General features: G+C 41.6%; 3 protein-coding genes across 3 annotated transcripts in view; all 3 read right to left on the bottom strand.

The window, feature by feature from the left end:
* kansl1l (KAT8 regulatory NSL complex subunit 1-like) overlaps positions 1 to 6,072 on the bottom strand; it is a gene marked incomplete in the record, with an annotated part of 19,282 nt that extends 13,210 nt beyond the window's left edge. Inside the window, 4 exon segments of the mRNA XM_035677185.1 lie at positions 37 to 189; positions 424 to 562; positions 3,915 to 5,058; positions 5,813 to 6,072. Coding sequence (XP_035533078.1) covers positions 37 to 189; positions 424 to 562; positions 3,915 to 5,011 — 1,389 coding nt within the window.
* Positions 6,073 to 9,654: 3,582 nt separating this feature from the next.
* Positions 9,655 to 10,680, bottom strand: LOC118339357. Its single transcript, XM_035676944.1, has one exon. The coding sequence runs from the start codon at positions 10,678 to 10,680 to the stop codon at positions 9,655 to 9,657; it is 1,026 nt and encodes a 341-aa protein (XP_035532837.1).
* A 2,246-nt stretch (positions 10,681 to 12,926) lies between these two features.
* heg1 (heart development protein with EGF-like domains 1) overlaps positions 12,927 to 20,852 on the bottom strand; it is a 10,217-nt gene continuing 2,291 nt past the window's right edge. The window contains exons 2-14 of the mRNA XM_035676941.1: positions 19,857 to 20,849; positions 18,768 to 19,273; positions 17,785 to 17,898; positions 17,468 to 17,590; positions 17,221 to 17,324; positions 17,071 to 17,126; positions 16,769 to 16,929; positions 15,836 to 15,970; positions 15,462 to 15,504; positions 15,329 to 15,366; positions 15,087 to 15,174; positions 14,506 to 14,683; positions 12,927 to 14,320 (exon numbers count right to left, since the gene is read on the bottom strand). Of these exons, the coding sequence (XP_035532834.1) occupies positions 14,177 to 14,320; positions 14,506 to 14,683; positions 15,087 to 15,174; positions 15,329 to 15,366; positions 15,462 to 15,504; positions 15,836 to 15,970; positions 16,769 to 16,929; positions 17,071 to 17,126; positions 17,221 to 17,324; positions 17,468 to 17,590; positions 17,785 to 17,898; positions 18,768 to 19,273; positions 19,857 to 20,849 (2,683 nt within the window). The 3' untranslated portion in view covers positions 12,927 to 14,176. The remainder of the gene's footprint in view (positions 14,321 to 14,505; positions 14,684 to 15,086; positions 15,175 to 15,328; positions 15,367 to 15,461; positions 15,505 to 15,835; positions 15,971 to 16,768; positions 16,930 to 17,070; positions 17,127 to 17,220; positions 17,325 to 17,467; positions 17,591 to 17,784; positions 17,899 to 18,767; positions 19,274 to 19,856; positions 20,850 to 20,852) is intronic.

Raw genomic sequence — 20,852 nt, 5'->3', positions numbered from 1 at the left:
TGTGTGTGTGTGTGTACACCAGTTCCTCCATCCTACCTGTCTCTCTATGTTATGCAGGAGCCGCGTGGGGCTGCAGGGTTCATTGTCAGCATCCGAGGCCGTGCAGGATAACCCCGCCATCTCTCTCAGCAGGGTATGCTGAATCTGTCTGTCCGTCAGTGGCTGGGACTCTGCAAGTACCACACCACCCTTACACACACACACACACGTTAACCTTTTAACACTAACCCACCACCGCAATGACTTTGGACATTTCAATGATTTATTAAAATTAGAGCTTTAAAATGTGACTGCTACATTGTTACAGGGAAACAGAAAAGTTGACCCTATATATTTTCTTACACAAAACTGACTTGTATCAATCTAAGCCTTAAATAAAAGCCAGTCTGTACATTATGTCATTATGGGGGAACTCTGTCTTACCTTGGTAGAGCGGATGTGCTTGTGGAGCTCCACCAGTTGTTGTGTCCTCCCCTCCAGCTCGGCCAGACGCAGCTGCAACCAGCTCCATCTGCTGCCCAGCTCCGCTCTCTCCTCCAACCACCGCCCCTCACAGCTGCCACTGTTGGGCAGGTGGGGCAGAAAAGGAGAGTCAGACCCACGTACAGTAGTATTATAGCAATGTCTTGACTTCTATCAACCCTGACACATTACGACCTCACCCGACGATCATTCTCTCAGCGTGGAATTTAAAATCGTCATTAAAACTTGTATGGCCACTACAATCAACCACTGGAAGCGTATGAAGAGGAGAATGTGTGTCGCCGGAGAGAAAAGTAACACAAAAAGAAAAAGAGGACAAAGAGATAAGTGACGGTCCAAACCATTTCTCAACTCACACACTGGCACTGTCATCACATGACCTATTTCAGTTGCCTTACAGTGTGTGAACGGTTTATCATCCTAAGAGCACAAAAGCTTATCTAGGCCACAGAGTCAACCAGTGTTGATTTGTGTGGTGTTGTGTATCTATAGTATGTTTCCATGGTACTAGCCTGCTCAATTAGCATTTATCTTCTCTGTGTGTGTGTGTGTGCGGTTGGCTGGCTTCAGCAGGGCAATAGTTGCTATGGCAGTGCTCTTGGACCTTGGCTAGGACAGCAGACCCCCCCCCCCCTTCACACAGAAAGGTTAAACCAGTCAGCAAGCGGCTACACAGAGTATCTGACAACGGGCTCTGGTAATAGGAGGTCATTTTAATATCAGCATCAATGTGTATATATGTCAAATATGCAAAATGTTGTTTGCTTGCCTGATCACAGCACCCAGTTTCTGGTCGATATGAAGGAGAACTAAACACAAAGCATATAATTGGGTTTTAACCCAAAGCTAATATATGTTTGTTAAGAAGTAGGTTTCCTCCAGAGAGACAGTGACCAGACCTGCTCACCCTGCAGCTCTTTCCAACTGTATAATGAGGAAATTCCTGGAATATTTGCCAAGCAGTAGGCGAGTTGGGAGGAGCGGACGGGAGAGGAAAAGTTGCTTCAGACCTGTGCAAGTTCACAAACTACATATTGACACACATATTTTTCACGGACATATTAAGAATTCTGAATTAGGTGTGGGGTCTAGCAACCCGCTGGCTTCCCTCCACAGGTTTTTTAAAGCCAAATCCTGGCTGAATAGACTGCCAGCCCCAGCAAGGAGTTCTGGGGTTACGAGTTCTTCTATTTGAATAGTGTTTCTTGGCTCTTGCAGAGGCGTTAGGGCTTTTGGGTGTGTCCTGCATGGAAGCTTTCCAACATGTAGCCTTTCACAAAGACTCCCATAGAGTATATTTGAAATTACAGACATACTAAAATCTGGAAAATGAGCAACAGCTGGAAGTGTGCAGGCCTCCTGCCAGTGCAGAGAGCGAGCGGTGTGGACACATGGTTTCAAAGTCAAACCACGTCACCGCTTTCTACGTTCATACTTTCAATCTTAAAGGCCAACTGTTTCCACATTTTCTAAAGGAGGGCAACGACCCGAACCCTCTCCAGCAACGAGATATCCTCTTCAAGGAGGAACCTGCCATAAAAACCCCCCGGGGGAGGTTTACGGGCATTTGGTCAACGGACTTAGACAAAAGGCAAGCTGACACTTCCAAGATGACTGAATCTGGCCAAATACAAAAAGACACACACACATATAAAAACACCCTTTCTCAGTCCTGCTCTCAGTACTAATAAACATGCCCCAGTTTTTAAATGGCTCCTGTTTATTGCACTCAGACACCTCAGGAAACAAACAGACGGGTTGAAGAACTAAATCTAACTGAAGAAATAAACAACACTTAAACCAGACACGACGTGAGTCCAAATAAAAAGGTCTAACTGGACTAAAACCAACACGTTACCCCTCCTGTACTTATTTCTACTCGTTTCATTTTAAAATCACAGAGTAAGCATTACGTGGAGAGGGGCGGGTATCTTTTTCTCTGGAATTTGTAAAACAAGTATGCAGTACAACCCATCGGAGTGAGAGCTTCATTCTCGTCCTGCCCAACGTAATAATGCTCCTTCTTCAGGATGTCCTGGTGGCAGATATCAAGGTCTGGATATCCCTGACTGTTCCCGCTCTCCGGAAAGAAAACAAATGTCCAGAATGAGCATTCAGGTAGTTGTTTATTAATTGTTGTCAGGGGTTTTACTGCTCTCTTACGTTTCCCATTAACATATTTATTTGTGGCCACAATATTAACCAGACCGATGCAACACGATCTAAACTGGTAAAATATATGTTTAGTTCTCATCCTGCTTAGGATTGTGCACAGTCTTTCTGCAGGGCGATACCGTGTTGTGTCTTTTTAACACCGCTTACAGGACGTCACAACACATAATCGCGCCATCTCCTTTCCTCTCCCGAGGCAACGCGACTCACTTTGAGCGAGGACACGAGCATACCAGAGCGCCGCCCAATCCGAACCACACGCACTGGCACACACTTCAAAAGTGGAGGAGGAGCACTACGGCACAGATTGGCTGGCATGTTACAGGCTTGCTGGCATGTCTTGTGTTTATTTCCTACCCTGTGGGCAAAAGGGAGCCGCGAGTCTGTTGAATGTGTTATGACTGAAGCGTGGAAAGAGTGTGTGTGTGTGTGGGTAAAAAATGTCATCACACTCTCCACAGCTGGGAGGGACAAAACTTGTACTTATGTCAGCCACACTGTAAACTTCACTGAGGGCCAAGTAAAAGCGTCTGACACCGCCGAGGCACAGTGGGAACCTCTCACACGGAGAAAGCCGTCTTTCCAAAACTGAAATAAAACTCCTGGACTCACCTGACGTTTGTAGATGATGATTTAAAACGCTCCCCTTCTTGTCGTGTCACATAAATATGCTCATTCTCTCCGACTGGCTCCGTATTTGTACCTCTTTTTAATCAACAACCGCTCACTCTCTTTGCAGTGTCTTTATTATCCTGCACTGAAAGGTTGCCTAGAGGGAGAGTCTACGTCCGTGTACTCCGAACTTGCCCGAGTTAAAACAAGGCCAGTGGCTCCAGTGTGAACCACAAAACAATCTTTGTTAGTGAAATGATTTTCTTATTGTTTTTCTCAACACTGCGTGACAACTGCGTGAAATGACACGATTCACCTCGACGTGATAATCGGGAGACGTGGTTCGGGGGATTTCTAACGTCTCTCCTCTGTGGCTTGTTTATTTAGCTGCAATAACCAGCTGTGAGAGCCGCATACTCGCCGCGGCTCCAAAGTTCAAAATAAGAAACAGACCCCGAATTCAAAGTCATGAAACAACAAAACTGGAATTATTGTGCAAGTTATATTTTTTCAGATTCCAAGCAGCTATTTATTGGTTTTGTTTTGAGTCATGTACTCTTCTCTTTCAGTGCTTTTATTATTTGAGCCCTTGTTGATTCGTGTGCATCATTTCACAAAACAAGTACTTCCACTCGCAGGATACTCACACAGGGGGAGTCTGGACTTTGCCGTGGATCTTCCTGAAGTCCTCTCGCTCCTCATCTGAGCTGCTACTGGCCGTGGCCTCAGAGTCCAAAGCCTCCTGCAGGCCTCTCAGCACCGCCTGGCCAGAGCAGCTGAACTCTCTCAGCTCTGCGAAGGAAAACGAGGCTGTGGATGACTCCAGCCAGGACGAATGGGGTTTACAGCCCGCTTCTGGAGGTAGTAAACCAGGATGTACGGAGTCCAGGCTGTCGAGAGACACACTTCCCAGTTGACAGTGCCTTTTCAGCCCCTCCAGCTGTTGGCTGCAGTGTAGCGAAGCGTGCTCTCCTAGCAGGGCTTGCAGTCTCCTCTGCAGCCTCTGGGCTCGGCCGTGCAGCCCTGCCTGCCTGGAGAGCTGCTCCTTCACAGCCTCCTCCAGCACAGCTCTGGGCGCCAGCTGGTCATGGTTCACCCTGCCAATGCTGGGATGCATTGGAGACGGAGGGGGGCAGCGCATTTCAGTCACCTTCTCCTGGGTCAACGTATGTGGGGATGCAAGGAAGGGAGTGTAGCCCTGATACTTTCCCTCCCCGTGGGAATAAGGAGGAGGAACAATGGTGAGGCTAAGAGGGGAGCGATGCACATCACCGCCATCTGGCCCACATTCAGGAGCAGCACTGTGTCCATGCAGCAGACACGCCTCCTGGCTATTGTGCTCAGGGACAGGGACTAAAAACATGTCTGGTACACCTGGGAAGACGGAGGCCACCTGATGAGAATCTATCAGGCCTTTACTGAAGGAGAGGAGGCTGAGGAGGGAGGCAGGGCTGGGGAGCAGCACCGTCTCACACTGGCTGGAGGACGCCTGCACACACGGGGAGAGCACAGCGTTGGCAGGGACGTCCAGCGGGCTCGCGGGGAGACAGGAGTCCAGAGAGGGAAACAAGGAGAGGTTCAGCCACATCTTCTGGAGGTCAGCGTCATCCGTCGATCTCATCTGAGACTCCAGATCGGTATCGCACACGGCTCTCCCATCTGAGTCCACTGTGACGACGGCAGGAGGCGAGGACAGGTGGACGCCATGGCCGTCTTTCAGGATTTTGGTCAGGGCTGGGGCCATGCCACTTTCTGAACCACTGGTGCTCTAGGTAGCCATGGCAAAATCACCTGACAGCAAAAAAACAACAACAACAACAACCTTAAATTACTAATCCCACCGTCATTTTAAACAGAAATCTAACACAGATTTGTAAAATATAATCTAGGAACTTAGACTAAAATCTAAGTCACTAGTTAGAACAACTGGAGATAAACTACAGTGATTTCACGAGGAAAAAAAAAGACATCCACGTCCAAAAAACTGATCTTTAAAGTGGTGAAGCTAAAACTAGTGAGTTCATGTTAGTGGTCTAATATCACCACTAAAATATGTGCCCTGTTATCGGGCACATATTTTAGTGGTGACACACATATTTTTCTTTTTATTCCTGCTCATTTGCTCTATTTCTCCCTGTTTTCCTGCCACCAGTTTTAACGTGGAAGTTAACGCTACCTACGGCGTATTAACGGATCATTTAACTGCTGTTTTAACGCAGATTCCCGTCCGCTTTGAAGTGGTCTGAAACTAAAAGGTACCGGAAAAAAAACCCAACAATCGTTAAGGAAGATCCAGGATATAACGGGATTTACACGATAGGTTAGTTTAAAATGAACACCGAGTCTCTTGTCTGATGTTAGACAACTCCGTGTCAACTAACTGTTCGGTGTAGTGGGCGGATTCAGGTCTGCACCGTAACGTTACATCCACGGTCCGTATCAAAGCACATTAAAGACACTTCCACCGTGTAGCTCGATGCTAGCGTTAGCTACAGAAACCGTTCCCAGTAACGGTCGTTACCGTTAACCGTTAACCGTTACTCACCTGACCACGGAGGTGAGCCGTTGACTTAACATCGTTTATTCCAAATCTTTCTCCTTTTTTTACCCCCACCGCCCCTTTGCTGATCCTTTTTTTTTTATTTTTTATTTTTTAAAGAAACTCAGGTGTGGCTGGTTTATCTGGAAAAACCAACGGCGACTTTTATTTGGCCCAGAGAGAGTAACATCGATGAACGTCCTCCTCTACCTCTCAACTGCCATTGTGCCTCCCCTCTCTGTCTCTCCTGAACTCACCAACCGCCGAGCGGACGGAACACATCCGAGCGAGGAGGGGCTGGACCGCAGTCAGGGTGCCTTCACGACCCTCCTCGAAAGCTCAGAATTGTGAGCACTCTGAGTGAAAAATGATTCCCTTTTCCAAACACAATTTTTGCCCTCCACAAAAAAAATCTTCTTCATTTCGTTACATTAAGAAAAGCTAGGTTTTGACTGTACCCGAAAGAGCCAATCTGGTCTCGACGTGTTTCTAACTTGTTGCATGTGTAGGTGAGATGTGCATCTTGTAAATTTTGTATGTAGCATTTAATAATTAATAACACTTAATTTTAAAATGATGGCAAAAGATCTTGAGATTGTATCTCATAATTACAATAAAATTAATTCATAGTTCCAACAAAATTATCTCACAATAATATTAAAGTTATCTAATAATTACAAGACAATTATGTCATTTCAGATATTTAACTTTGGGATCTCGTTATTTTGAGTTCCTATACAATTATATATGTATATTATACAATTTCTTAATTACGGATAATGTTATCACAAGATCCTTACCTCATAATAATGACATACAGATCGCATAATCACAAAATGTAGATCTCATAATTCTTCGAGCTATGAGATACATATATCAACACAATAATTACAGTACAGAATCTAAGTCATATATGCAGTGCAGATCCCATAATTGTGACTTGTGTTGCTTTTCAAGTTGTAATAAATCACAAATCTTCATGATTAGAAGATACCAAGTCATAATTATGACATCACATGTTATAATTATTATTGTAATAATAATTAATGTAATAAGTAATATTTCATAATTACGAGATCTGTATGTTGTAATTCTATCCGTATCTTGCGAAATCAAGATTACATAATTATGGATAAGGATAAGTAATCCTGGTAGATTTAAGGGCCAATTGGAGGTCAATTACCAACATTTGAGTCTAAGTCACTTTAATACAACTGCAGTCGGATTTGACAAAACAGTAGGTAGACTACTACAAAAGGAGGAGCAAACATGTAATTAACCTCCACATACATTTTAATTATGAAAAACATACAGTAAGCTTGACCACTGAAACAAAAGAAGACAACTGTACCACTATACAGATATAGAACAACAAACAATAATATAAAACAATAAAATATACTGCTTTTTCCACTTGCTGTTCAAACAGTTTGCCACAATTCAGCAGTATTATATTTTACAATGCTATTTTCATAGGTTTTTCATGTTTGTTTAATCTGGAAGGCAATATGTCCGACAGACATTGAAGGTAACATCTTAGAACATTTGACCTCTGCCAGCATCAAAGGGCAAAATCATTGTTTTGCTAGTGAATCTGTCTAAATCAATAGTAGTGGAGGAAGTATTCAGGTCCTTTTGCCTAAGCAAAAGTAGCAATATCACACTATAAAAACACTCCCCTACTAGTAAGTCCTGCATTTAAAAGGTAGGCATACTTAAGCAAAAGTATTATTAGCAAAATGCACTTTGAATATAAAAAATAAAAGCATTAAATGTAGAAAAACATCCCTTATTAATGTTAAACTATGATCAATTATATATTATTATACTGTCAGGCATTCTAATCGATAACAATGCAATGTACGTTTTTGTAAATTAAGCACAGTAGTTCCCTCTGAATTATATAGAAGTTTAAAGTGGCAATAAAGCAAAATCTCACCACTGGAAATTCTTACATTATATATATTTATCAAGATTTTGATAAAGATTGATAAGATTTTTTTCTATCATTTAAGAGGTATCAGATTATGTAAAATGTAAGAATGACCTCTCATATAAATCAGAGGTGTGAATAAAGTATACATTTAGACAGGGCACCTACAAACTTATTGTTATTAGAAAATATACACTTCTTTATTCCAGTAATAACCTCCAGCATCATCCATCTCTGAGCCAGCGTCTGCAACATAGTGCCTGCCATGAACAAGTTAAAATGGGTACACTAATGAGGAGCGTGGAGGAAGAAGGAGTTGTACAGAGTCAACACAATAGAGCCATTGGACATCACCATAACACACAGTCAGATAAAAATGTATGTAAGCCATTTTGAGAAAGCTCTTGCAGGCAAACGTATTTCATGATACATTGTGACATTCTGACACACTGAATCCAAATCCATCAAAGCAAATAATGGAAACGCCCGAGAGTAAAATCAAACAAACGGTAAATTCTCTCAAAAACCCAAATGAAAAAGATGATGGTTTAATATTTTTCTTATTCCAGAGGAAGAGCGTACAATCTTGGTGTAGTAGAAGAAGTTCAGCCGAACAGAGGAGGTCATAATGCCGGATTAACTGGACCAAATATATGATTTGAATAGGCTTAATGCTTTCAACTGTTAGTCCAGAAGAGACCATCACAAAAACAGACATCAGGTAAGTTACTGTACAGTAAATCAAGGACTCCAGAAGAAGCTTCAGATGTTGCTTGATCCTTTCTCCTTGAAATGGACAGACCATGCAAAGGATGTAAAATGCATTAGCCAAGCCAGTTACAATAACAAGAGGTCCATTAATTAGGAAACATTTTACATAGTTCATCTTTATTCTGTTTGCTCTTTCTCCTTTGGAGTCCTCTTCCCTTGTAGTGCTCTTACAAATGAAACACTTGAAGCACTCAAACTCTGTGTAATGTAACAAATTTGATGTATTTGCATCACATGCAAATCAGAAAATTTTAATAAAACATATTATTGTGAAATTGCCTAGATAAGACATACAGACAGGAATAGAGACTTCACTCCATGTTTTTATTCCACATATCATCTAATTTATAACATAAATTAGACAGAAAGTTGCAGCATCTACAGAGTGTCTGTAAAAGCCATATATGAGGCTAGTAGAAAATTTGAGTTGCAACATCAGAAAAGAACAGCATCAGAGTTGACATCAGGTACATTACCATACAGCAAATCAGTGATCAAGGAGAAGCTTTAGAGGTTGCTTGATTCTTTCTCCGTAAAGAGGACAGACCATGCAAAATATTAAAAAAGGCCTGAATCAGGCCACAGGTTAAATAGTCCATACTCATTTTTGACTTTGATGAACACACAGTAGTGCTGAAACATTTGTCTGCACAGTTAAAAGCTGCAGATCAATCAGCACACTCCAGTCCCTTTTCCCCTCTGAGGTTTGCTGTCCTTGTCCTGAGAAGAACCTGATTCAGCTGCACATTGCTGGAAGATGCTCATAGAAACTCTTCCAGCCCATCTTCATTTTGTTTGTTGTTTCCACCTCTGTGTCTTTTTCCCCTTGTAGTGATTTACAGACAAAATCTGAGAGGTATCTAAACTCTGTGCAATGTAGCAAATCTCAGGTATTTGCATCCCACGCAAATCAGAATATGCAAAGAAGCATACTACTGTGAAATCATACAGAAATAGGTATACAGTCATTACTCCATGTATTTTCTCTGTGTATTGATCATTTTTTAAATCATGTGAATTATTATATTGACCTAAATGAGACATTTATATTTGCTATTCCATAAAACATAACATAACAAATTAAACCTCACACTGTATAAAATACATTTCAAGCACTACCACTACCATATCGTACATCCAGTAATCAATGCAATGACATTTGGACACCGACAGTTACAGTATTTGCTGTTTCACCTGATGTTAACTGGCTGGAGTGCATTTTCACATCATTTGTTGCCATGCCAACACCACACAGTACTTTGAGTGCCTTCCAGACATCGGCTGCCCTTTGCTTGAATGCAGTCTGACCAATGCCCAAGTTGACTGTGGTGCCTGATAAGTACAAGGAGGTGACTGTGAAGGAGACCCAAGCACTGAGATAAAATTGCGGGGAGAACATGTAGGTAAATTCATCAAAGAAATAGAAAGTGGCATAGAGGAAGTAGAGTACTGCTTGAGAGAGCCCAGTGATGGTAACTCTCATCTGACTTCGTCTCCTTGGAGAGGAGAAGTAGCCGCCGCCCTGTGCCACACTTCTAATGTGTCTATACAGGTAGTGGGCCGTGGAAAAGCTAGAAACCATCATTATACACAGGCAGATTCCGATGTACACTTTGATGAAGAAGAAACAAACGTGGGTTGCAAAGAACAGTTCATCAATGTGATCATCAGTCTGTGTATCATTGATATCGGCGAACCCACTGGAGGTGATCAGATATACAATATTGAGGACACCATCAAAACAAAAAAACATCGCATCAAGAAACAAAGCAACGCAGGTGATGGACCTGAGGTTCCTCTTTACCCAGATCACAAGAGCTCGCTGTGAAGGGACAATCTGGATGTAGTAGTAGAAGTTCAGCCAAACAGAACACGTCATGCTGTTATGCACGTAGCAATTCAAAATGATCCACGACACAACAAACACGTTAAAGTCACCAACGTAATTAAACACGGCACTCACTAACATCAAAGAGATAAAATATAAAGTTGTGCACCAGACAAGATATCCCAGTAGCATATTTAAAGGCTGCTTGAAGCTTTGTGTGTTGCATGTTGGGAAGATCAAGCAACATGCGTAGAAGATATTTGCAGCGAGGTTGAGGAAGACGAGAGGACCGTTGATTAACAGGAAAGCCAGCTGACTCAGATGAACAAATGTACGTTCCATTGGTGGTTTAGAGAATTGAAAATTTCAAAAGGAAGTTGTGCCTCTGTGCGTGTGCTCTGGTCTTTTGAGCTTTAGACTGTGTCCTTTATAGGAAACCAGGAAACCAATGTAAATTGACCTGAACAGTCAGAACATAAAGTCATTATGCAAACAACTGTAGCTACGAAAGGAAAGGAAAGGACAGGAAAAGGAATATTAGCATATGTAGCATGTGTTTCTGAGGCGCACCTTATCTGACAATGTATATATTGTCATGTTAGACATTTGCTTGATGTCAATCATATTTTAGATAAAACATTGCTGTTTGTTGAAGTGAACAGAATTGACAGACGGTTACTATGGTGATCTGTTTGTTTGTTGGACTCCCCATTAGTTGTGCCCTGGCCACAACTAGTCTGTATGGGGTCTATATTAAAAAAAAGAACACACAGTCAACAACCTTTGCCCTTACAGACGGTAAACAATAGTTACAGCATTAACATCTAACAATTAAATGACATCAAAACCATTAATGTCTGCTTTTCCCTTACATTTCCAAACTGTAGAAAGAAGACACAGTTAAAGGAATAGTTTGATATTTTCAGAAATAGCACCCATGCTAAGTGATCGATGAGAAGATCAGTGACACTCTGCCAGGGTGGGGGATGTTGACGGAGGAGGCTAAGAAGAGAAAAGCAGAGTGACTGAGCAAGAGGCCCGGTGGACAAGGCTGTTAGTCGTTGGCAAGAGCTGCACAAGATAAAAGGCAGAGAGACAGACACGGATGAGAGCACATAGCTCTGTTGTGACAGTTACATATGAGCAGTTTTCCACGGGTAATTAACAATAGTGCACTCTTGTCACAACACCTTTTTCATAGCATACTTTTTTTTTTTTACTTGTCATAGCAAGAAATGCACAGGTGTACCTGATGACACTGTGTCGTGTCCGTAAGCCATGAGTGTCACAGGGAGCCAGCTTGAACAGTAACAGGACCCTGACACTGAAGCAGCTAAATGTACCTCAGCCATCAATAATCTCATTATGTACACCTGCGCTTTTCATTATGTGACATGTCAAGATGTCCTCCATGAAAAAGGCTTCAGCTTCACAGCTTTATGCAGATCACGAAGACATAATATAAAATGATATAAAATGATTTACCTTGATTGAGTCCCATGCAACCATGCATAGTATATACTGTATCTATACATTTAAGAATATACCACACAGAGTATATTTATTAATGTTTTTTCTAATTTAACTTTTCCATGGTAACTGTAGTCTGGAGTTTGTGTGCATTTGGTCGTCAAAGTACCCAAATGTAGCGGTGAGCCATCTGTTCCTTAGCCAACTACTATACATTACCCTACAGGAAAGCAACTTTAATGGAGCGGAGTACATGTAAAGAACTTTGTCCGCGGAGGAGGAAATATCCGCATACAATGTCATTGTCTTACAAACAAAGGGGTGTGTTTTTGCATCTGTTGTATTTGGAACTGATTGTCACTGACTATAAATTAACCATTAGCTCAAGTACTTTAAAGCATGTGGATGTGATACATTTAGTCACTGCTGTCTAAAATTATAGTGATTGGCTTCATTTGTAAGCTGCAATTACACATGCACATTTCTGATCTTAAAAATATATATTTAATAGTATTTCAGGTCTGATACCGATACCCTCTTTTCCCCTTTCTTAAAATAGTAAACTGTTAATAATACATTAGTATGGATGCACTTTGTGTAACCTAGCCATCTAAAAAACATAATGCTTAAACTGTGAAACAAATATTCTACTCACATGAAGGAAGAAATACATAACCCAAAGTACAGTTAAGCCTTCATGTAATAGTTTAGGCTAATTGGTTGTATCAGATTATATTTTTATTTTCTCCAATCCAGTGATTTTGTCCAGTATTTGACCGATACCGATGCTGAGTATCGGATCAGCACATCCCTAGTATGAAATAAAATTAGAGTTGTAATTATTCACTTGCACTTAATATGGAACTTGGACACTATCTTCAGCTGGAGGCTTTATCTATATTACCCTGTACTTTAGTGCAATTTCATTTCAATTCATTTTAATGTGACTATAGTTTGACAAAAAATAACCAAGATGCACTTATTAGCTTTTCTGTAGCTTTCAACTACATGGTCTTCATCACTGTGCGTTCTCATAACCTATAAATAAAGCTTTACTTACTTACTTACTCAGTATGGAATGTCATTTATAAATAATAATAATAAAGTCGAGGAAAAACTGCTGTGCAATTTTTTTTTATTTAAATAAGCACGTCTGACTAGAACGCCAGAATGAACAGATCATATAAACACAAAGGAAGAAAATAGTCACATAAAAATAATACTCCATGTCAGAAATAGCAAACTAATTATGATACATCTTTACATTCAAACACTCACTGACATATGATCCTTCTAGTATATAGATAATTATTCCTCTCACACATACACTCACCTCACAAACAGCAGTACTTAATACACACGTTCTCACTCTCTCACACACACACTTGCAATGGATTTATCCCTCTTACGTCTGTCAGTGTGTATGTATGAGTGGTCCGTTATGCTACATGTCAAGGACTCGGACATACAGGGAATAAATAAAAGTTGGCATCAGAATTCAAAGTCGTTTTTCAGTTTCTTTTGGCATTAAACAGAACTTTGTGCATCCTTCAGTGGTTTGTTATTGTCTTTTTCCCTCAATACTTTATTCTCAGACTATTATCTAAGAAGAAACTGAAAATTCACAGCAGTGGCATGCACATTTCATTCATATTTCAGCACTTTAAGGACCACTTCAGTGTTTTTGCATGTTCAAGCCTATTTGTTAGACGTCAGATATGCTTTACAATACTGCTTTATTTAATTCAAATGTGTTTTTCCTACATTCCTGGAGGTCAATAATTCACATTATGTGCTGTTAGTGAACACAGCGAACACCGTATCTGCTTTTATTTATCACTGTGCATTAATGCAGTGCAGATTTTTTAAGCAAGTCTGTGCTGCATTACCAGGCAGCAACAATATAACTGGAAGATATAATGTTTACCGTCACGGATCAACTACCTCAAGCACGTTTCAAGCATCTGCAAATTGTTTTTCATTACACTGCGGAGTAAATGAGAATCAGTGGCTGCTGGAAAGCTGGAAAAACACATTAAGCAGTCTGACACAACAGCAATAATGTGATGTGTGAGGTGAAGTAAATGAGCTAAAACATGCAAAAACATTGAAATGGTCATTCAAGAACACTCTCAGGAAACATTTTACTTGCAAAAATGTGCACTTACATAATATGCACACGCACACACACACACACACACACACACACGTTTACATAGTTTGTGTGCAGCCCTGAATGCAGATGGACTCTTTAAACAGTGTGGCTCACACATTAGCACTGTCACTGTGACAGAAAACCATAATGACACATCAGAGTTGTCAGTATAAGAGATGGTAGGTTCCTGCGTGCGTGTTCAAGGTGGGGCAGTTAGAAGTAGTCTCTTCTCCGTGAGTCGTCACTGATGAAGGAGGGGTTCCACTGGGCGGGGTAAATGCATGAGTGGCGAGAGCCCGGCAGGCCTGTGAACGGGTATAGGCCGTTTCTGTCCAGGTCTGAGTTACGTAACGCAGGCTGTGGGGACAGAGAAGGAGAAAATGTATACAATGTATTTAATAACCAGTTTCCTCTTGTGTAATATAATGATTTATCAGTTGTATCCACTGTCTAGACACACAAAACAAAGCCTTTACTTGAACAATGAAGACAAATGAAGTGAGTGGGAGACTAAATGAAAGCTGAACTGTACGTCTCCTTACAGAGTAGTAAATGTCCGTCATCTGCAGCAGGTTCTTCGTGCTGCCGTTCTCTTGCATCTCTATGGTCTCTCTGCCCCACTCCATGGATATGCGGTTACTTTTAGGGAAATCTGCATATGGGGACATCTGCAGGTCTCCACTCTTGAAGATGATCTTGTTTATGTCATTCTTGTCTTTCCTTGGGGAAAACATTTTAAAGAAGTTACACCTTTGGTAGTCTAGGACCTGGGTCTTCAACAGGGGGTTAGCGACCAATTGGGGGCTGCCAAATTATTTTTTGATAATATTTTGGAAGTTTTTATTTTATAAAACTGTCTGAAAATTAACATGAATCCAGCATATTAGATAAGATAAATTCCACATGTATATTTAAAATTAAAACATCAATATATTATTGTATGCATAACACATTATTGTAGGCCAAGTTTACACTATTTTAGACAATATTTCTATTAGCTGGTCCCTGCTCCATTTCTCTATCAACGTCAGAGGTCTAGGATGACTTGTTTTTTCATCAACTTGAAAATACAGTAGAGCAAGGGATATTACTGCACTGGTATCAACAACAACAGCAGTCTTACTTGCAACAGGTGACAATGAGAGCGATGACAAGGATGAGGAGTAGAGCGCCCCCTGCAGGTGACACCACGACTGCAATCAGCTTGTAAACTGCAATGTCAAATAACACATATCATATGTTAAACTTTAAAAAACATATGTCAGCATCACAACAGCAAATGTAGACTTTAGTCGACAAAAATATCTTCTATTGAAACCGAATACGTTATATTTGGCCTGTTTGGGTATTGTTAGCGTCACTTACAATTTCCACAGTTAAATCCTCCAAATCCAAACATGCACCTGAAAGCAGAAACAGAATCTGCAGTGAGAACGTGGTCTAAAATCTTTCAGTGTACCTAGATTTGTACCACAAGGGAAAAAACTGTTGAACTCACGGAATGCAGGTGCCGTTTTCCAGCTTGTAGCCGTCCCCACATTCTGAAACAAGACATTTTGTTCAGAAAAAGTCCAATTACACAGACTGGCATAAAGAGTTCAAAAGCCTATAATATTTTCAATCTGTATCCTTAATTTCTATTCATTTTCATGTGAAATTTCCTCAGTATTTTGTTTTTGCAAGAGTAAAAGCTTGGTTGTCATCAGCACCTAGTTTTTAGGCGTAAACCGTAGTGGAACATTTAACAACAGGTTAATATGTATTTGCTTTTTCAGTTTAGTTATTGTATTTACAAAAAAAACACATGCACTCACAGTAAGTACTTAGATAGATCTGTGAACCAGCACTATTTGAACAGAAACACACACTTACCTAAGCAGGACAGATCCTCAGGGTTGTGTTTGTAGTATCCTTCAAGACACTGGCAGTGGGCTGTGCCACTGCTGTCTGTGCAGGTGGAGCGCTCCGTATCACACTGAGTCTTCTGGGCCACGCACAGACTTTCCACTGGAAGATAGTGCGGACACAATTAGTAATGGCAATAACAACACAGGAATCTGAACACGAGTAGTCCTACATAAAATTGCTACTGTGTATGTGAACTCATAGTCAATGCAATTAATTGTAATTAATGTACGATTCCCTACATAGTGTACGGTTGTGAGATATAGCAAATTTTGCATGATGTCATAATGTAACTGTCCAATCTTGTTCAAAATGTAACATGGTTCCTTTCATGAGGAAGCTATGTATGGCTAAATTGTGCCCCCTAGTGGCTGTATACACATTAACACATACACTGATCAGCCATAACATTATGACCACCTGGGCACCCTGGTGGTCCTAATGTTATGCAGCCACATACACAACAAACTGTGATGCACTGTGTGTTCTGACATCTTTCTATCAGAACCAGTATTTACTTTTTCAGCAGTTTGAGCTACAGTAGCTACGACGAGGTGACCAGGCCTTTTCTGTTTGTGTACCTCAGCTGTGGCGTGATGTGCCGGAGTAGAGCTCACACATTGTCTTCTTTTAAGTCACTTCTAAAAGCTCTGTATTTTAGACTTTCTTTATGGTTTGTTTTATTATCTTTCATTGCATTGAATCACAATATTTTATTAAATTTAACTGTTGCTTAATGCCTTTTTAATTGTATGTCAAGTGCTTTTTAATTTATTTTGAAAAGCATTATATAAATACAAGTATTATTATATTCACAGCTACTTTTAGTAGGCAATCACATTTGAAGTTGTTAAAACTGTTTCGATTTAAAATGAGCAAACATCAGGGTGTTACATTTACCGTGATAAGTGAGCTTGTGGTGCAGGACCATCCGGCAGTGGGCCATCGAGGAGCTGCAGTTGCTGAGAGACATCTGGATGCTGTTGTAGACCTCAGCACTCGTCACATTGGTGGAAACAGAAAACATGTTGACAGCTGAGATGCGAATCCCGTCCTCTTCTCTGTAGGGAAGAGGTCAGAGGTCAACACAGAGGTCTACGCTGACAAAATGTCCATGTTGCATCTTTAAGCCTCAAACACATTGCAAACCTGATTACAGAAAAATACAGACACGGAATGGTTAAGTGATGACAAGAACTTACTTCTTGCTCAGCATTGAGCGGCTGTAACCTCGGAGGACTGACAATGAAGCGTTGAGCTGAGGTGAAGACAGGAAGAGAGTGTGTATAAGATATAATACCCATAATACGCCTCTGAAACGAGATGATACAGTGATGTGGACTGCCTCTCACCAGCTGAATGATCTCTCTCTGGATCTCATGCACGGTGGTGCTCTTGAAGACAACAGGGTCATGTGGGAGTCTGTTAACACTAAAAGTTCCCAGGAATGTCTTTGCTATGGAGGGGAAAAAATACTCTCTGTGAATCAAAAAAAGGCTTTTGGGAAAACAACTTTGACTTGTAAATTAGTATACAGTTTTTGTACCATCTGTGATTGAATTATCGTTTCAACATTGTTATGCATTAAAGGGGTTTTACCTCTGGTGCAGGTGCGTCCATCCTCCAGGTCGAAGCCGAGTGGACATTCGCAGCTGAAGGAACCTCGCGTGTTCACACACGTGGACCCAACGGGGCAGGGGTCCTTCTCACACTCATCTATATCTGGACACATGTAGGTATCACAATATTATGTTTAATAGGACCTTCACTGAATCCATAAACCTGAATCTTAACCCTCAGTACTATATGGAAAAAAATATTTTATTTCCTGCTCGGCTTTACTGAAACATAACATTTAAAGTGCATGTTGACAGTGTTGATATCAAGCTGTCAGGAAGAAAAGAAGAGAAGCTCACCCTGGTTGCAGGTCGGCCCTGTCCATGCCTGCTGACAATGGCAGATGAACTGATGCCCTTTATAGCTCACACACATCCCTCCGTTCATACAAGGGTTTGACACACAGGGGTTTCCTGGAGTTCAGAGGACAGCAGGAATTTTACCACAAAGGAGAAGAAACTGAACCTTTTGAAAAAGCTAAAAACAGTGTAATGACTTGAGACATACAGTGGTTAAACGGAGACATTCATCATGTCTCATTAAACTCCTAATGACAGCAGTTTATAATGCACATTCTGACACCTTACCTATTTTCAGTATTACATTTTTTTGCATCGTTCTCTCATACAAATAAGTATAAAGATCACTGCAGTAATCAGCATCCAACTCATTCATTTTAAGTTGCACATAAGAGGAATGCGACACAAATGCATAATTTCCAAATTCATCAACTACAAGGTAGCCCCTTCTTCAGACCACAGAGATCCTATCTATGGTCATTTGAATAGACTGACCTGCATTTAACCTAACCCTCCTAATATTTGGAAAGCTTTATAAATGGAAAAAAATGCTTTTAGACAAGCTATGGACATGTTTTTTTTACTTTTTTAGGACTGTTAACATGACTTGACTTGATATTTCAAAATATGAGCTGTGTTTTTGACTCTAGTTTTCACAGCTCTGTAATTACGTAATACAACTTTTAAGCACTGATCTGCAACATTTTCAGCCACATAAATGTGTGGCTTGCTGTTGTCTGCCACCAAACGACACGTGTTTGGTGCATCTTTGCAATTCCCTGGCATACATGAACTCATGTATTTAAGAAGAAGAAGGGGAAGAAGATATACTTTATTGATCCCCTAGGGGAAATTGTTTTTTTTCAGCATAAAACGGCAATAGTCACCACAGTTAACTGTAGAAAATTAAGTAAGAAGAAACATTCTCGCTGTTAAAACTGCATGTCAAGGTTTATCACGAAGGAAGAGTATACACCACTTACTTGGTGGTGGTGGTGGGGCCCTGGTAGATCTGACGTCAGTGGGAAATGTGGTCACCACCTGCTCTGTGGTTCTGTGGTCTGTCTGTTTCCCAGTGGTCTGCATGGCCTCTGTACTCTTGGTTGGGGTGCTGTGGGTGTAGGTGGTGGTGATGTGCTGGCTATGAGCCGTGGTGATTCCCAGAGTGCCCGTGCTTGTCTCAATGTGCAGGGTGGTGACGTTTGTGGGGTTAGCCACCCCAGTTGAAGGCCCCTGAGTTTGGCTGGGTGGCACACGGTGAGTTGGGGGCGCTGTACTGGTCTGCAGGGCCAGGGTGGAGGCTGTGGTGGAGGGTGTAGTGTATGGGATAGTGTCCTCGGTAGGTGGCCCTGGAGCAGAGCTGCTGGTGGTGCTCCTGAACCATGAGGATGAGGTTGCAGGTAGATGAGGCGCAGTGGTGGTCGTGGTAGTTGTGGTGGTGGTGCTGGAGGAACTGGCTTTGGAAGTGTTTTCCTCTGTTATCTGTGATCTGTTACAGAGAAAATCAATCAAGTCTTTTGATTATTGACAGCCCAAAGCTCATAAATCCTTAAATGCACTTCTGTTTTGCTTGGTGCCCGTCTGTCCATTTACTTAACACTACACTAAAATCAGTAAATTAATTTACCATTTAATACATTTAAATATGTTATTTAAAGAAGTTTTTAATCTTCATCATGATTGGATTTAGCCTCTACCTTAATTAAATTTTAGTCAATTAAATTTTGTAATTGTTTTTTTTTTATTTTAAAATCTGTTTCTTGCACAAATGATGTATTTAAGGAATAATTAGTCTCTATATGGTGAAACATATCAAGAAGTGACATGTAACAAGTGTTACATGTCAGTTTTTATTGTTTTGCATATGCAGTTACTGTAGTTTGCGAGTTAAGTCAAAATAATGTTTTCTAATAAACAATACTTTTAGAAAATAATATAATATAATCAATATTATTGACCAATAATGATGAATCCTTCACTCTGCTGCAACCAAATATCTTTCCTTGAACCATTATCATATTATTTGTTTCATAATTAATCAAGCACAAAGTTTAATCAACAATAAAACGTACCTTTCTGTAACGGTGACAGGTGTGGTGGTGAAGAAGGCCTCAGTTACCAGCACTGGAGTGTCTGTGAGAGAGTCGTCCAGTTCAGATGTACTACTGCTGACTGTAGGCGGTGCTGCGGTCAGACCCAAGTCCTCGCTTTGCTCCCTGGTCTGGGATGAAACCCCCTCAGTGCTCTCCTGGTTCTGAGTGCTGGAGCTGTGGGCTTCAGTGGAGGACTGGGTGGAAGTTCTAACACTAGTGCCCAACCCCTGGTCTGTCCCTGAGACGTTTGTAGGACCTTTTGCAGGAGAGGTGATGGGAGGTGTGGAGGAAACGGAAACTTCAGATTGGTCAGTGCTGGGCTCCGTCAGTCTGAGAGGCGGTGTCGAGTCAGAAGTCTCATCTGATGTTGAAGTGTGTTGATGCTGGGTGGCATTAGGTTGCCCGGTTAAACTTTGGGTTCCTCTGCTGCTCCCTGGGCTCCCGGTCTCTGAAAACGTCCCCTTGAAGGACTGGGTCATGTGCTGGTCTGTTGTGTCCCCGCTGTCAGTCCTGGTGGATGGGGCACTGTGGGTGTAATCCTCAGTCTCTGTAGCCCTAGCAGAAATACCCCAAGTAGAAGGAGGCTGATGTGATTTGGAGTCCTCTGTAAAGGCAGAGGAGGTGCTGTTGCTGGAAGAGGAGGTGACAGACAGCAGGTTCCTCTCTCCAGCTCGGGTTATGGCTGTGGAAGTGTAAGCGCTGTCGGTGTGGACGGCTGTTTGGGACATTGAGGACGACGCATCTCCTAGTCGGAGGGTGGTGTCTGGGCTGTCCTGGGGCAGTCTGGCCTCCTCTGTCAGCATCTGGGAACTAGCCTCCCAGAACCCCACAGGGGAGGACTGTGGCACCTGGTCTGTGTTAACAAAGTCCTTCCAGTCCCTGCTGCTGCTGCTGATGCTGCTGCTGATGCCGCTGCTGCTGCTGCTGATGCCGCTGCCGCTGCTGCTGATGCTGCTGCTGCTGATGCTGCTGCTG

The sequence above is a fragment of the Morone saxatilis genome, unplaced genomic scaffold (assembly GCF_004916995.1).
Source record: "Morone saxatilis isolate NCDOM2014 unplaced genomic scaffold, NCSU_SB_2.0 Contig5, whole genome shotgun sequence".
Classification (NCBI taxonomy): Eukaryota; Metazoa; Chordata; class Actinopteri; family Moronidae; genus Morone; species Morone saxatilis.
This window is presented reverse-complemented; position numbering and strand designations above follow the sequence as displayed.